Source organism: Cataglyphis hispanica, chromosome 4 (genome assembly GCF_021464435.1).
Source record: "Cataglyphis hispanica isolate Lineage 1 chromosome 4, ULB_Chis1_1.0, whole genome shotgun sequence".
Classification (NCBI taxonomy): Eukaryota; Metazoa; Arthropoda; class Insecta; order Hymenoptera; family Formicidae; genus Cataglyphis; species Cataglyphis hispanica.
The window spans coordinates 8,035,797-8,051,039 of NC_065957.1; the positions used below are offsets into that span (position 1 = coordinate 8,035,797).

The 15,243-nt window shown below is 30.8% G+C and overlaps 3 protein-coding genes across 5 annotated transcripts; 1 reads left to right on the forward strand and 2 right to left on the reverse strand.

Annotated features, from left to right (window-relative positions):
- Positions 1 to 119: 119 nt before the first annotated feature.
- LOC126848980 (methyl farnesoate epoxidase-like) lies at positions 120 to 3,011 on the reverse strand. Its single transcript, XM_050590405.1, has 8 exons — positions 2,877 to 3,011; positions 2,426 to 2,723; positions 1,729 to 1,917; positions 1,474 to 1,660; positions 1,302 to 1,413; positions 721 to 901; positions 394 to 653; positions 120 to 302 (listed from the first exon to the last, which is right to left on the reverse strand). The coding sequence occupies exons 1-8, from the start codon at positions 2,956 to 2,958 to the stop codon at positions 121 to 123; spliced, it is 1,491 nt and encodes a 496-aa protein (XP_050446362.1). The 5' UTR covers positions 2,959 to 3,011; the 3' UTR covers position 120.
- On the forward strand, positions 583 to 12,105 carry LOC126848962 (mucin-22-like). 3 transcript variants are annotated; one of them, XM_050590373.1, is made up of 7 exons: positions 583 to 643; positions 5,875 to 6,251; positions 6,393 to 6,497; positions 7,440 to 7,502; positions 8,226 to 8,362; positions 8,563 to 8,645; positions 8,706 to 12,105. In XM_050590373.1, exons 3-7 carry the CDS (start codon positions 6,456 to 6,458, stop codon positions 11,861 to 11,863), a joined length of 3,483 nt encoding a protein of 1,160 aa, XP_050446330.1. In that variant the 5' UTR covers positions 583 to 643; positions 5,875 to 6,251; positions 6,393 to 6,455; the 3' UTR covers positions 11,864 to 12,105. The 3 variants fall into 3 exon arrangements, with proteins under 3 accessions (XP_050446330.1, XP_050446331.1, XP_050446332.1); XM_050590374.1 differs by lacking the exon at positions 7,440 to 7,502; XM_050590375.1 differs by lacking the exons at positions 5,875 to 6,251; positions 6,393 to 6,497; positions 7,440 to 7,502 and having other exon boundaries at positions 591 to 643.
- A 669-nt stretch (positions 12,106 to 12,774) lies between these two features.
- LOC126849009 (uncharacterized) lies at positions 12,775 to 13,539 on the reverse strand. Its single transcript, XM_050590464.1, has one exon. It carries the CDS (start codon positions 13,507 to 13,509, stop codon positions 13,015 to 13,017), a length of 495 nt encoding a protein of 164 aa, XP_050446421.1. The 5' UTR covers positions 13,510 to 13,539; the 3' UTR covers positions 12,775 to 13,014.
- Positions 13,540 to 15,243: the final 1,704 nt, after the last annotated feature.

Here is a 15,243-nt window from a genome sequence, read left to right on the forward strand (position 1 = left end):
TAATATATAATATATAATAATGTACAAAATTTTATATTAATATATTAATATATATATATATATATATATATATATATATATATATATATATATATATATATTAATACGTATACATTGAAGTCATTTTCTTTTGATAACATTAATACATATATTAGGTGGTGCAACCGTAAAGCCGTCGACACCGTCTAAAATCGGATTAGGATGTTCCGGAGGTAACGTAAACTGAAATCTCTGCAGCAGACACGCAGTGAACAGAAATACATTGTTTCTTGCCAAGATCTCGCCCAAACACTTTCTACGACCTGTTTTATATTAATTTTATTACAAAATTCTTTCTTTTATATATATTTTATATGTGTTACGAAGAATATATATTCATAATTTCTTTTATACCTAAGCCAAATGATAGTAACCAGGGATCCTCGACGTATTCTCCTTTATCGTTAATAAATCTTTCAGGCCGAAACTCTTTTGGATCACCCCAATGCTTCTCGTCCATATGGACGCTTCTAAAATTAGCCAACAAGATATAGTTCTTTTTTATTTCATAGCCGAGCAGAGTAGTGTCAGTCATTGCTCGATGAGGAATTGAAGTAGGGCCGACATTCGCTAGTCTCAATACCTCCGCTATCGTTGCATTCAAGTACGGTAATCTGAAAATTTTTGCTTGTTTATTTGTGAATAAACAATAATATATTGAACAGTTAAACATGTGCATACCGATTTCTGTACGCTATACGAGGTAGAACTTCCTTGCCCAGCACTCTTTCAATTTCCTCGTGCACCTTTTCTTGAACGTCCTGCCTTACTGCAAGATATGTTATTATAAAACCAATTGTGTTGTTCGTCGTTTCTACACCGGCTTCAAAGAGATCTTTCAGGACGTTAATTAATTGCTGCTCTGTAAATAAGAATACTTTGCAATGTACAGTTTTATTTGCATTATTCACTCATTATTTACGAGTTATTGCAGTTTTTATCTTAAGAATTTAATACATAATATGGGATTTATACAATATCTTATTAAAATAAACTATTTTTTTAAATAATATTGTTTCCTTATTTTATTTATTTATTTTTTTTTTATATAATATTATTGTTTTTAAAATTTATAATAATAATATTTATTATAATATAATATTATAATATTAATATTATAATATATAATATATAATATTAATAATATTTATTAATAATATATATACAATAATTTTTTATAACATGCAGTAAATTCAATAAATATTGAAATGTGTGTTTTAATAGTAACTTTTTAATTTAATTTTTGTTAAAACAGTTCATACCATTGAAACACGATATATTCGATTTTGATTGCTCCATTTCCGCTAGGTAAACATCGATAAAGTCTCTAAATTCGCCGTGCGTTCTAGTTTGTTTATGCGTCGCTATTTCCCTCTGAAACAAAATACCTTATATAGATAGAAATAACATCGCTAAAAAAAGATATATAATTACCCTAAAGAATTGTGACATTCGCGTCAGTCTCTGATTTAGTGCGGTAAATCCGGTAAAATTTGGCATGATGTGTCTTAAAAAAGGCAAATGGTTCAATATACCGCCAGTGACATTGGTGTTTCTGAAAAGATCGTTTACCACTGATATAATTTCTCTTAATTTTGGATTCTCCTTGTCCAGGTCGAATCTGTGATTAAAATGTTTCAAAGTTATTTTTGAATTTAATTTAATTGCATGCGGCTTCAAATATCATACCTTGATCCAGCGACTAACGTCCATAAAGTGTTAAGGATTGGTATGGAGGTAATATTGTGTAAGTTTGCAATGGGTCCTAATTTAGCCAGCGATTCTATTGTATTGGTTAAAGAAACTGCATCGTTTAATATTATATCTTCCATCGCCATTTTTCCAAATCCAAACTCTTTTAATGTTCGCAGAACAAATCTGAATAACTTGTAACAAGTTGTCATTTGATCTAATTTTTTTATAGTTACACAAAGCGCACAAAGAATGATTTAACAATATTTAAAAAATAAAGTATCTATGTATTTAAAAAAAAAATTTTTTTAAGTTGTTAAAAATATAATACACAGAGTGGGCCCAAACATTTCGATCAAACTTTTTATTTTATTTTAGAAGATTTTATTATAGAAGAAATTTAATTCTGAGCAAAAAGTTTCTAATAAACATAAATTGAAAAATGCTTCCTTAAAAAGTTAGCTCCTAAAAACCTCTGAAATCACGATTATTTTATACATTTTTACAAATATCAGGGAAAGTATACGTTTTATATAAGAAGTGTCAAAACAAATAATTTAATTTTCACATAATTTAATTTTTTACAATTTTTGTTTTGGTATCTTTTAAATTTGGACCTACCCTGTATACTACAAAATTATTATATAGTTTTGTTGATATATATATATATATATAGTAATCGTAAACAAAATACCTTTTTTGATCTCGCCAAATATCGCCATCCGTAAATATTATACCTCTTCGCTCACCTCCTGTTCGATGTCTAAACTTAAATCCATCGGGCCTACCGTCAAATTCAGATCGACCCATCATTTCAACCACAGCATCCCTACCGGAAACAATGATCAGCGGTTCGGCTATGCCGAGTTTTAAGCCAACGACGGGACCGTAAATGTCGGCTAGACGACACCAAGCATGAGAATAAAACTTTGTCTCATTGACCAGACGTTTCACGTCGAATATGTTTCCTATGATCGGCAGACCGCGAGGTCCTTGAATAAAACATTTCGCAAATGTCATATCTATGTAAATTTTACGTCGATACAAAAAATATTGGATCGAACAAATCAAATTAGAAGTACATCGCATGAAATATATATACAATATTTAGAAACATTACTATTTAACGAAATAATTTCATTTACCTGGAGGAAACTTTGATGATCGTCGCCAGTTGTGCAGAATTTTTATTGTAATTGCTATCGCCAGAATTATCACAAACCACATTGTTCTTTTGTTATTTAACAGCAACAAGAATAATATTGTTATTGGAAAATGATTTTCATAAAATCTTCTTACATTCTAAAGAAAAATTTTAAAAATTCTAAAGAAAAATTTCAAGAAAAATAAATCGGAAATATATTAGATGAATTTTACCACATAAAATTTTTTTACATTTTAAAGAAAAATTTCAAGATAAATAAATCGGAAAAATATTATCAGATAAATATATAAATCTCACATATAATAAACATATTAATCGATTATACTTTATTGCCGCGCCGCGGATTGTCACATGCGGTATCAATTAGAACTGCATACATTTCGCAGAAGTTCCGCTATATAAAGAATTTCCTTTCACTAGCATGTTACTTAAGAGGATTTTTGGCTCAAGGTTTCAACTATATATTCTTTGCAGAAGAAATATATACGTACAGGTACAGGTCTCTTCACATATACGATTGAACCACCTATAATATGCCACGTCTTTGTATGCGCGATCTCTTGCAATAGTCTCTTGCATATAATCTCTGCACTGAGGTTCATTACAACTAGGTATTTTGCGACAGCTTGGCATAATTAAAATATTGTGCAACGCTTTTTAAACAAACACTAATATTAACATTTTTGCGGCTTTTGTCGAAATATTTCATCATAGATGAATATAATATTTGAGAACGATTTGTTTATCATGCTTGTTTGAAAAATCCAGCACGGTATTAATTTTTATATTATATTGATTAGGCACAAGGCAAAACAAAGCCGATTAGATATATGAAAAAATGTTTTTCGGAATATGTAGCTTAAAAAAAGTAGATGTACAAATCTCATAGAAGAGAATAAAAATACAATGTCATATCTTGGATAATTGCTAATATTAACGATTATAGCGTCAAGGTGCAAGGTGATCACGGAGAAGTTATAAGCAGCAAATGTGAGAATCGTAAAATAGAATTTCCAATTAAACGCGCTCACATCAAAGCGCTTCGATCTTTCATTTCGAAGGGGGGTACTCGGAATAATACTTTGCGCAATAGCGTTTACGATTTCATGTTCGACGTACGTGCGATCTCCTTTCAATTTTCCTCTTCCATTCTCCGACACGCGTCGATATCCGTCGATATCCGACTTCGATCTCTTCCATCTAATATGCCACGTCAAATCAAAAAGCGAACGATCGAGCGGATCGATCGCGACATAACGATCAGCGCGAACCACTTAAAATCGCCGAGTTAATCGAATTGCCGAATCGTATTCGTAGTATGCGGGTTATTGACATTGTTATAGCTATTGGCAGTTTGTTAATAAATTTGTTAATAAATTACATATATCTTTTTTACGTTGATTGTACCAAAGATGATTTATATATATTGAAAATGTAATATAAAACGCGATGAGATATCACATGAGATACAGAAATGAAACTAAAGCAATTATTTTTTTATCTATACTATTTCCGGGATCATACGTACCAACAAGGCTATACTTTGACAAACAAAATAAAATTTTTTTATCGTATAAATATTGAAATAAAATTTGCCTTTTATACATTTCTTCAAATAATTTCCGCAAAGGTCCAAACGTTCTTCAGTAATATGTAAATAGTTTGAGGAAAGGCTTCAATTGAATGATTTTTATGAATTAATAATTTTTATTTAAACATTTTTAAAGTGTATTCTTTTAATATTTTTCTTATAAGAGAATTCTCGTATTATAAGAGAGATTCCGAAGTGTTCCAAAATCACAGCACTCGCGCGCGATGGACCGTAAATTATTGCATCTTGACGAGTATCAGTAGCGATAAAACGCCCAATGGGAGACATAGAAAATTGTGCAAAGCAATTTGGCTTTACTTTTATCGGTATACAATAGGTGACCGCGAAGTCGCATAACATACGTATAACGAGTGATTGTGTCGTCAGGTGAGCTACTGGCAATGTTGAAAGGAAAGAAGGAGCGAACACTAATAATTGGAAGAATAGGAATGATTCTTAATTCTCCCGTATGATATTCGCTACACGATTTATGTCTGATTATATCTATTAAACAAAAATTGGTTTCACGAGATGGCCTATTTTTTTCTTCTTATAAAGACTTGAATGTTTCTGCAACACAGTGCAATGAGAAGTTAAGATATGTTTTTCCAAGGATATTTTTTATATAAAAAGAAGAATTTTTTTCTTATATAAAAACCTAAATATAATTAAAAAAAATTCAGTTACATAAAATATAATTAAACGTTATTTTAACCGAGCTTATTATTATCATAATTAAGAAGATGCAAGATAATTACAATTAATTAAAATTGCAATTTATTAAATGTGAGTAGCAAAATGTTCTTCTTATCATAGAGATGAACAAAACAACAGGATTTTATCGTGCATAACGAAAACTCTTAAATTAAATGTTTCACGGTCAATTATCGATTGCCTGTTAAACTAAAATGGATATATAACTATATATATATATATATGTAGAATCTTTTCTCATAAATCTAAAGAAATTAACGTCCCTCTATATTATAAAACTATAGTTTCTATATTATATATAGACCTATTATTTCTCCACAAAAATAAAGATTTTTATATATATTATATACTATAACACACATTTGCATATTAAATAGTATATAAATTTCATTTTGAAAAAAAAAACTTTGGAAAAAACCTCATTTTGAAAAAAACTTTGTTTGAAAAAATTTGGATATACAATAAGTATTTATTTATAAAATATTATTGTGTGAAAAGTACAAAAATAGTAAATAGAAAGTTTTTATTTTTATTAATTTTATTTTTCGAGAATTTTATTAACAGATCGTACAAAGTGTTCGATTAGTTCAAACACACAAAACACTCATCGCTTAAACATATAAGACTCTTTGTGAAGTAATTATTTCGACGATGGCAAATGATTTTTACTCAGGATGCGTTGGCGGCAAGATAAATTGAACTGATCAATCGATCGTCGGGACGACGAGGAAAAAAGCTATACCAGAAACATTAACACGAGGCACAAAGAGACGAGAAGTTACCTCTACTGATAACAACTTCGGAATATCGTGATGTTGGATCGGAGGTTTAATGCTGGAGCGGGGTTGAAAGGATTTGATAATAGGTGGGGATGATGGCTTGTGCAGTTATCGGAGGTGCTAGATCCAGTCGAGTTGGCATTTGAGAGCAACAGAATCAACATTGAGTGTTGCCACGAGCATCAAGCCTTGCCATCATTGGATCATTCGTCATTAATATCAAAAGAAAAGCAGCGTTCCAGTTTTCCTGGAAATCGTGGTCCGGTTGTTGGTGATTACTTCTTAGTTAAAAGTTGAACATTTGATTGATTTATTATCAATATCTATTATCAGATAGAAATTTAACGTGCAAAGAATGAAAGATTAGAAATATTGATAAAATTAGGTACTTTTGATTTGATATTGGATGTAGGCTGATCGAGATAAGAAGATAGAAGATTTGAAACGAACGGAGAAGTGAGACATTCTGGCGGCGATGCTGGTTCGCGCGCCTTACACTCTAACTTTCGTCTTTTTAGTAAGTTCTTTCCTTCTGTCAAATTTATGTAAATCTATAAAAAAATATAAATTTGAAATTATGTATTTTTTATTTTATGTATATAAACAGCGTTTATTAAATTCATAAAAAATTAGTTAATATAATTAAATAAAGTTAATAATTTGTGCAATTTTTCAATACTTAGTTTATCAAACATATTTCAAATATATTTAAAAAAAAAAAATAAAAATATTTATAGAGAGATATTTAGATAAATTCTTCTTTTATAAAAAAGTTTATATTTTTTAAATATATTAAACATTCTTTTATTAAATATATTAAACACTCTTTTTACAAATTTTTTATACTTTAGAAAAAAGTTCTTTTTATATAATCACTAAATGTACAAACAGTTTGCAATATAAAATGTAAGAAAAAAAAAACGATTAATTAAGTATTATGTTTAAAAGATTTTTTTCTTTATTTCGATAAACTAATTATTATCGAAGTTGATTAATTTTTTCACTTTATCGGTAACATAAATATATCAAGTGCAACGATGGAAAGGTAACTAGATTCTTTTTTAATCTTGACAAATATTACCGTCGTATCGTATTTATATTTTATTCGATCATTCTCACTTTCGTGCTAGCATACTGTTCGGTCATTTCGTTGGCTAATCTCGCGTGCCGAGATATCGTCAATCTTGCATAGATGGATTAAATCAATTGTCTGGCACTTTCTAAATTAAATCATTTACACGATCTGTCATCAGGCGATATTGAGTGTCTTTATGAAACTTTCACACATATATTTTGAGAAATTGTATTATATATTTGCTGGTTAATAAATTTGTATTACTTGTACTTTATAATTTATAATTTACATGTGTTATTAACACTGAAAGATATTTATTATATTTACTAATGTTTTTTGATGGAAATTTGCCGACAAAATATTACATTTGTTCGATTAAAATAGGTATGCTGGTTTAGAAATAATGCTGCGATTCCACTTGCCTCTCGTTCTTCAGACTCAAGTCGAGTATGTAAATTGAGTAATGCATATTTTTATATCTATATTTATTTCTATATACCACACATTTATAATTATTTTTATTCCATAATAAATCTGTTTTTGCTCATTTTATGCAAATATTTTTTTATATTTGTCTACACATACTTTATTATTATTATATTACATTTTAAGTTTTTTTATATACATTTATATTTTTTTGGTTATTTTGTTTGCATTTTTTGTTACTTTATGCTGTTTTTAATTTATACGAAAGCAGATATTTGTATTAAATATTATGTTTATTTGTATTAAACTAGAAAATTTGTGTCAAATTTTGATTTTTTTTTTTAGAATTACTGGGAGAAATATCTCTTCAAAAAAATTTTTATATTTTTATTGTCATCAATATGTAGTTATGCTTTTTTATTATACTGTGATTATTATTTTTATTAATTTATTATTTTTATTAAATATGTTCAATTACTTTGCTATAAATTTTTTGCCATCAGTCACGCTTGATTGAAGTTGCAATGTTTTGATTATATTTTATCAGCTTAGCATAGATGAATTTCGCGAATAAATTTTAATTATTTTTTACTATGTGTGAGGCATAATATTAATAAGGTTGTGCATTAACAAAATTTGTTATGGTACAACCGCATATAAGTGTTTGTAGAGTATATTCATATCTAAATAATTTTGTTCATATTTTTCCAATCTTAATTTTCTTTCTTATACCTAAATCTTTAGGTGCGGCATGCGTTAAAAGATAAAGAAATAGGCTATCGACGTTATGATATTGCTGCGCAATCTCGTGCAGCGAGAAGGATGGAGTCATCGGAGTCATCGGCTTCACTTGACGTTGGTGATAGCGCCAAAATTCATAAGTAAAGTATAATCTCATTAAACTAAATATAATAAATATAATCCATATAATAATTAATCTAAACTAATATTAAGATATAATGAAAAATAGTGCAACAAAAAAATAAATTAAAAAAAGTACATGATTAATCTGTTAATGCAAAACATTATAACGTCCGTGTTATCATCATCAATGATGAATTTTTGATCATTTTCCGCACAGAATAATTAAGAATGAAAATGTTACTATGAATACGAATGTCCCCGATCACCATGAGCAACATAGTCACGAGCATCTCAAACAAGGTAAGCAAAAACTTCCTAAGAAGTTTCAGTCATATTATCATAAATATTTTAAATTGCTAGATGACATTTCTGAGGCAGAACAACCCGCACGACCAAATTGCACGAGCGGTAAGAAGGAGAATCAGAGATATTCGAGCAGCTTCATTGGAAATGTAACGAAACGTGGTGATGAGTTGAATGTTGACAAGGAATTTAAGGATATAATCGGCAAGGCTAAGACGATCAGCAGTGTTCATGAGGATGAGGATATTACTTTGTGTTGGATCGAGACGACGACCATCAAAGAGAATAAGACCGTGCAGCCGCCGAGAAGGCTGGTGATCCGCGAATACACGATTTCTTTCGAGAATTCTGCAACTATACCGGATAAATATCTCGAATGCAAAAAGCTTGAGGGTGAATTAACACCGAATGATGAAGAGATTAATAAAACGGCTCTGTTCGAGATTATAGACGAGGATACCAAAGTTAGCAGAGTTGTAAATTTCACCTCGATTAGTCATGTCGGCGACGTTATTATTTGGCAATATAAAAAGGTGAAATGCGGGGTCGGCCCGGTGGTCAGTAAGAATATCGTAGAGTGGAACGACGGCTCGAAAAAGCCGAAGAAGAGAGTGGAAATCAAAGTTAGCCCTAAACTGCAGAAATTAACGGCGACGAAGACCGAGGAGGAGGAACCCTGTACGGAGAGTTCCGTGGAAGATGAAAATGAAAATAGCAGTGATGTCACTACTGAATTTTGTAAAAATATGAATGGCGCTTGTGAGGTGACTACAAAATCTGAGGACATTTCAATAAAAAGTACTACTGAGATAAGCATAAGCGAAGAGGTCACTGAATCAAAAGAAGAAGCTGAAAGCGAGAGTGAAGAGGATCTTAGTTTATCTAGCGATGTTACAAAACCATCGATATTATTTGGTGAAGAAATATTTACATCTACAGTAGAACCTATTACAAATGAAGAGATCGTAAGCTGTGAGCAGGATTCATCGGATCCATCATGTACAACGCAAAAGAATATCATGCATTCTTCATCTTTGGAAGAAGTGTTTACTGAAGCAGGCGCGACTACAGAGATTTCAAGTATTCATCAAGAAATTGTTACAGAAAAAGATATTTTTGATAAAGAAAAACTACCCCAGTTTTCCTCTAAATTAGAAAAGGAAAAAGAAGTTTCTGATTCAATTACTGACGAGTCAACTCTTCTACCATCCACGACAGATATATTAATAAAGTCTTCTGTTACAACCCCTAAGAATATCGATTATACTGTCAGTACGTCAGAAACAAATATTACGACAAGTCATGGCGCGACAAAAGATGAAAAAGAAGAAGAAAACTTAACGTCCACAGATAATAGTAAAGATACTTCTACTGAATTGACGAGCGAAGAATTAACCGAGACAGATCATGTTCCGTCTTTAAGTACGATAAATTCAGCTGAGATTAATGCTGAGCAAGAAGTTACAACCAAGGTATCACCGCATGAAATCACCGAATTCGTGAAAGAATCCGAAACATTTACCGAAATCTTAAACAAACTATCATCAATTTCGACTGAAAGTATACCTGAAAGTGTAACCTCTCAATCGATATCGACGCTCGAAGAAGTGCTCTTCCAAGGCACGACAACCACTTCGTCATCTACTGAGATCAAATCGACAGCTAGCAGCGAGGTTGATTACTCGTGCGAGAATTCCGAAGATTGCGCATATATTAACAGTCCGGAATCTTGCGACGAATTCGGAAATTGCGACAGTGTAACTTCCAGTTCTTGCGAGTCAAGTATATGTTCTGAGGAGGAAACCGAGGATCAATCGAAGCCTGACACGATATTTTTACCAACGAAAAATCAATCGTTCGTAACTGAATCTCAATCGTCTGAACAGTTAGCAACGAGCGAAATTCAACATACGACTGTCGCAAGTGTCCCTACGACCCTAATTGCTCAGGATACTGAGAGCAATTCAACGATGATCAATATGGACACGCGAAGAACCACGACTACAAGTAAGCCACAGCACATATTGTCTTTAAAAGTGAAGATTCTTCTAGAACATATCAATGAAAAGAAGGAGAAGCACAACTTGGTCGAGGTTGAGAAACACGTGTCATTTGATGAGAATTCGATACAAGAAAATCATCCTGATTTGTTAAAACAATTGAAAGCTCTGAACGAATCTGTCAACAATGAAACCTTAAGCGCGTTACTAAAGTGTATCGGACCAATCCGAGCGAAATTGGACAATTTGATAGAAAAAACGAATATTAACAGTATGCAATCAAATGATGTTGATAAGAGTCATAAAGAATCGGAATATACGGATTTTTCTGCTTTTGAAGATTTAATTTCAGAGCAATTTACTTCTGAACGCGCCCTTGCTAAAAACGAGGACTTCCAGTATTCTGAATATGATCAAGAAAACGATCGAGAAAACGAGGTATTATATCGTAGACGAAGACGCAGAAGTCTTGATGATAAAAAAGGAAATTTAGATGCACTCGATATTGTTACAAAAAGTTCCATTGATCCTGATGAATTGTCGGTTACGACTAATTCCTTAAACGTTTCAGAATTACAAACAACTTCTTTGACGGAGACTACTCATCCTTCTACAACCACAAATAACCCCGAAGAGGGGACAAATTATGTTACAGAAAATGAAAGAAATACAACTACAGAAGGAAATGACGGCGTAACGTTTTCGACAATAAAAAACAACGATACCGATTCAACCACTTTAGAATACCAAGATGTTAATGTGACAAAGGAGAGCGTACAGCTTTCTACAACGACCAACAACCCTCAAGAGGAAACAAGCGACACAGTACGTACAGAAAGTGGAAACGACACAACTACAGAAATAGTTTTAAGCACAGTGCCTTCGGTAAGTGAGAACGTCGCCAACGAGACGAAGATAGAAGTCGTGCAAGTATTACCAGAGATACAGAAAGATGTTTCAACTGGGCTGAAGCACGTGTTTACGGAATTGACGCAGAATAATCTAACCTCCGTCAATGACACGAACAAAACAGTTAAAACGAATCTATTACTAAAAATTATAGCAGATCCCAAGGATAACAGGGTTCACTCGAGGATAAGACGAGCGGCTGCGGAAGAGGTCGGACATTGGTCGAACGAAAGGATCAGAGAGATGTCGATGGGTGGCAGTCTTAGGACTTTCACCGAATTCACACTGTATAAAGTCCTTTCTTGAATAGATGTGCGGCAAGTCTAAAAGTTTTACCTTATCGTTTTAGTAAATCTGATATCACATAAAAGATAAATTCAAAAAAACTGGTATCAGAGATTGCATTGCGCATGTATAAATTTCATTGTGCCTTCTTAATTTAATCATATGAATTAATAAGAAAGGCTTCGTAATTTACATTTGTTTATCAAAACATGGCAGATGTAAAATTATATATAAGAATATGCTTTCTATTTACAAAAAATGTAAATTACAAATTTATAAACAAATATAATTAAAATTAAAATTATAAAAAAGAAAACATGTAATTATTGATGTAGAATTAATAAGAATATTATTCTATATATTTACTGTAATATACTTTCACATATTTTTATTGATATAATTTTTAATAATCTCCTCTCTTATAGCAATATGAATTCATCAATTTATCTGGCTTTTGTGATATGAGAGAAGCAGATATTTACAACGTTTAATAATCTTTAAAGTGGTAAGCGCGTTGATTATCACGCGAATGATTATAACTCGTTTATAACGGTCGGAAATAATTAATCGCGAACAACAATTGCACAATCTCATCGATCGAATCGCGCTTATAATAAATTGTATTAACGAGGAATTGTTACTGTATTTTATTATTTCCATTAAGTTGAAAATAATACCGCAAGTGATAAATATGATTGTTAAGCACTCGATAGTCAAAAGTCCGCTTGTTATTTTTTTTTATCAGTCTGTAACATTCCATTTATGCCGGAAATCTTTTTATAATTTGTAATTATAGATAATTACACCATCGCGTTACATGTTCTCTTTTATCTTTTTTCTTTCTACATCAAATGTATTATTATTTCGTGTAATATTTTTTACATATCTGACAATTTTTTCCCCATCATATTCTCGATCTATAATATCTGCTATTCACTAAACATATATTTATTATAATATATTCACTAAATATATATTACAATTAACAGAAGAATTATTTCACAAGAATTATTTATTTCTACATTTTAAATTATTTAATTAATCAATTACACTCAATTTCTACATTTTAATAAATTATTTAATTAATCAATTACTAATATTGTTACATAATAATATACATCGGTATCAATTTTCATACAATATAATATTTCCTATATAGATTATAATTATATCTATGCGATATAGATACTTGACTCTTTTGTGGAATTTGATTGATATACTTGTGTTGGACATATGTATCTCTGTGGTGATACGCACTTCTCCGACGTGGGTTCAAACACCAGGGTGTTCGGGCAGGTAAGGTTACTCATCATGATATAACCGGTGCCGTTCCAATAACATAGAAAATACATCTTACAATACGGATCCTCCATCGGAAATCTGCCGTATCGTAAGCAGCGTGGCGTTTGCTGGCACGTAGTCGTATTTGCGGGCACGCATCTGCCCAGGATGGGATCGAATATAGCAGAGCTGGCACACGACAGTATCACCTTCGTCAAAGTCACGCCGTTGTCTATGCACATGTAATAATTTTTACATGTTCCGTCGTCGATCTCGAAGAATCCTACCTCGGTGCAGGTAGATATCGTCATATTTTGAGTTGCGGCGATTTTGATCAGGCTGAAGCATAGAAGACACAACGAAACAACGATTTTCCCACGTTTCATTATTGCGTTATGTTGTGCTGATTCGATGCGTCTGCGATTCGATTTATAATGTCATTTATAGCAACGAGGTTTATGGTTTAATTGTCGTGTCATGCGCTCGTTTATTAGGGAATTAATTAAGATATCAGATGATCTAGCACATCTACGTAATATCAGTATGCAGATAAAATGAGAAGACCTTGGAGATCTAAATTGCTCGTAAAATCTTGTCTCGATGTCTTAAAATTTTAATTGAAATTTTATTGAATTTGGATTTCTGTACAAATTTAACTTTTCAACGTATTTGCTTTTTTCCCCTCTATTTACCAAATTCAATTTTATTTTTTAATTCAGGTATAATAATTTATTAATTACATATTGACTATATATTAACATACATTTAATCACTTAATGCAATGCAATTAAAATGTAATTATATGTCCAATGTTATTTGAAATCAAGACAGTATCTGGCCATCCCCAACATTTTCTTTTCAGGTGAAACGTTGGACGATTTAGAATGCGCCGTTTTTAACGCGACGGCCTTACAATGAGGAAATCGAGGGTGAATCTACGGAATACAAAATCGCCAGAAAGCGGCGAGAAAGTTGCGTATTGGGTTTAACGTCCTGGTGTTATTATATTGCAAGTTTCTATACGTGCTCGCGTTATATATTGATTATGTACGCATATCCTGCACGTCAATCATCCAATCAAAATAAGTCATCATTTTACGTATTTTCCAATTTCTGATATCAAACATTTGATTATTTCGCATTTTGATATTGATCTGAATATCTTATAATATATATATATATATATATATATATATATATATATATATATATATATCTACAATCTATAATATATTTAATCTATAATATATAATTTTAATTATTATTATATATATACTTTCTAAATTATTCTCATACAAAAAATAATATCAAAACAAAACTGTATATATATATATATATTATAGATTATATATTATAGATAAAAAAATGTATATATAATATATATGATAATTAAAATTATATATTATAAACAATTATATAATAAGGATCCCTCCGTATGCAATTCAGCCGATCTCTTCTTTTTTGTTATCAGGCCACGATTGGATCCACGGAAAAACAAAGAATTTTTCTACCTGTTCGGAAAAAATTCCGACCTTTGAGCATGCTGATAAATAAATATTGTAGATTATATATATATATATATATATATATATATATATATATATATAATCTTATATTTCAAAAAATATTACATATAAAATAAAAAATGTATATATAATATATATGATAATTAAAATTATATATTATAAACAATTATATAATAAGGATTCCTCCGTATGCAATTCAGCCGATCTCTCCTTTTTTGTTGTCAGGCCACGATTGGATCCACGGAAAAACGAAGAATTTTTCTACCTGTTCGGAAAAAATTCCGACCTTTGAGCATGCTGTAAATAAATATTGTAAAGAATTACCTGGAGTCGGGTTAGAATGTCGAATAAATCAGATATATGATTTTTCTGTCTGGGGATGATGATTGCTGGTCAATTTTACATAATTTTATATGTAATATTTTTTGAAATATAAGATTATATATATATTTATATATATATATATATATATATATATATATATATATATAATCTTATATTTCAAAAAATATTACATATAAAATTATGTAAAACTGACTAGCGATCATCATCCCCAGACAGAAAAATCATATATCTGATTTATTCGACATTCTA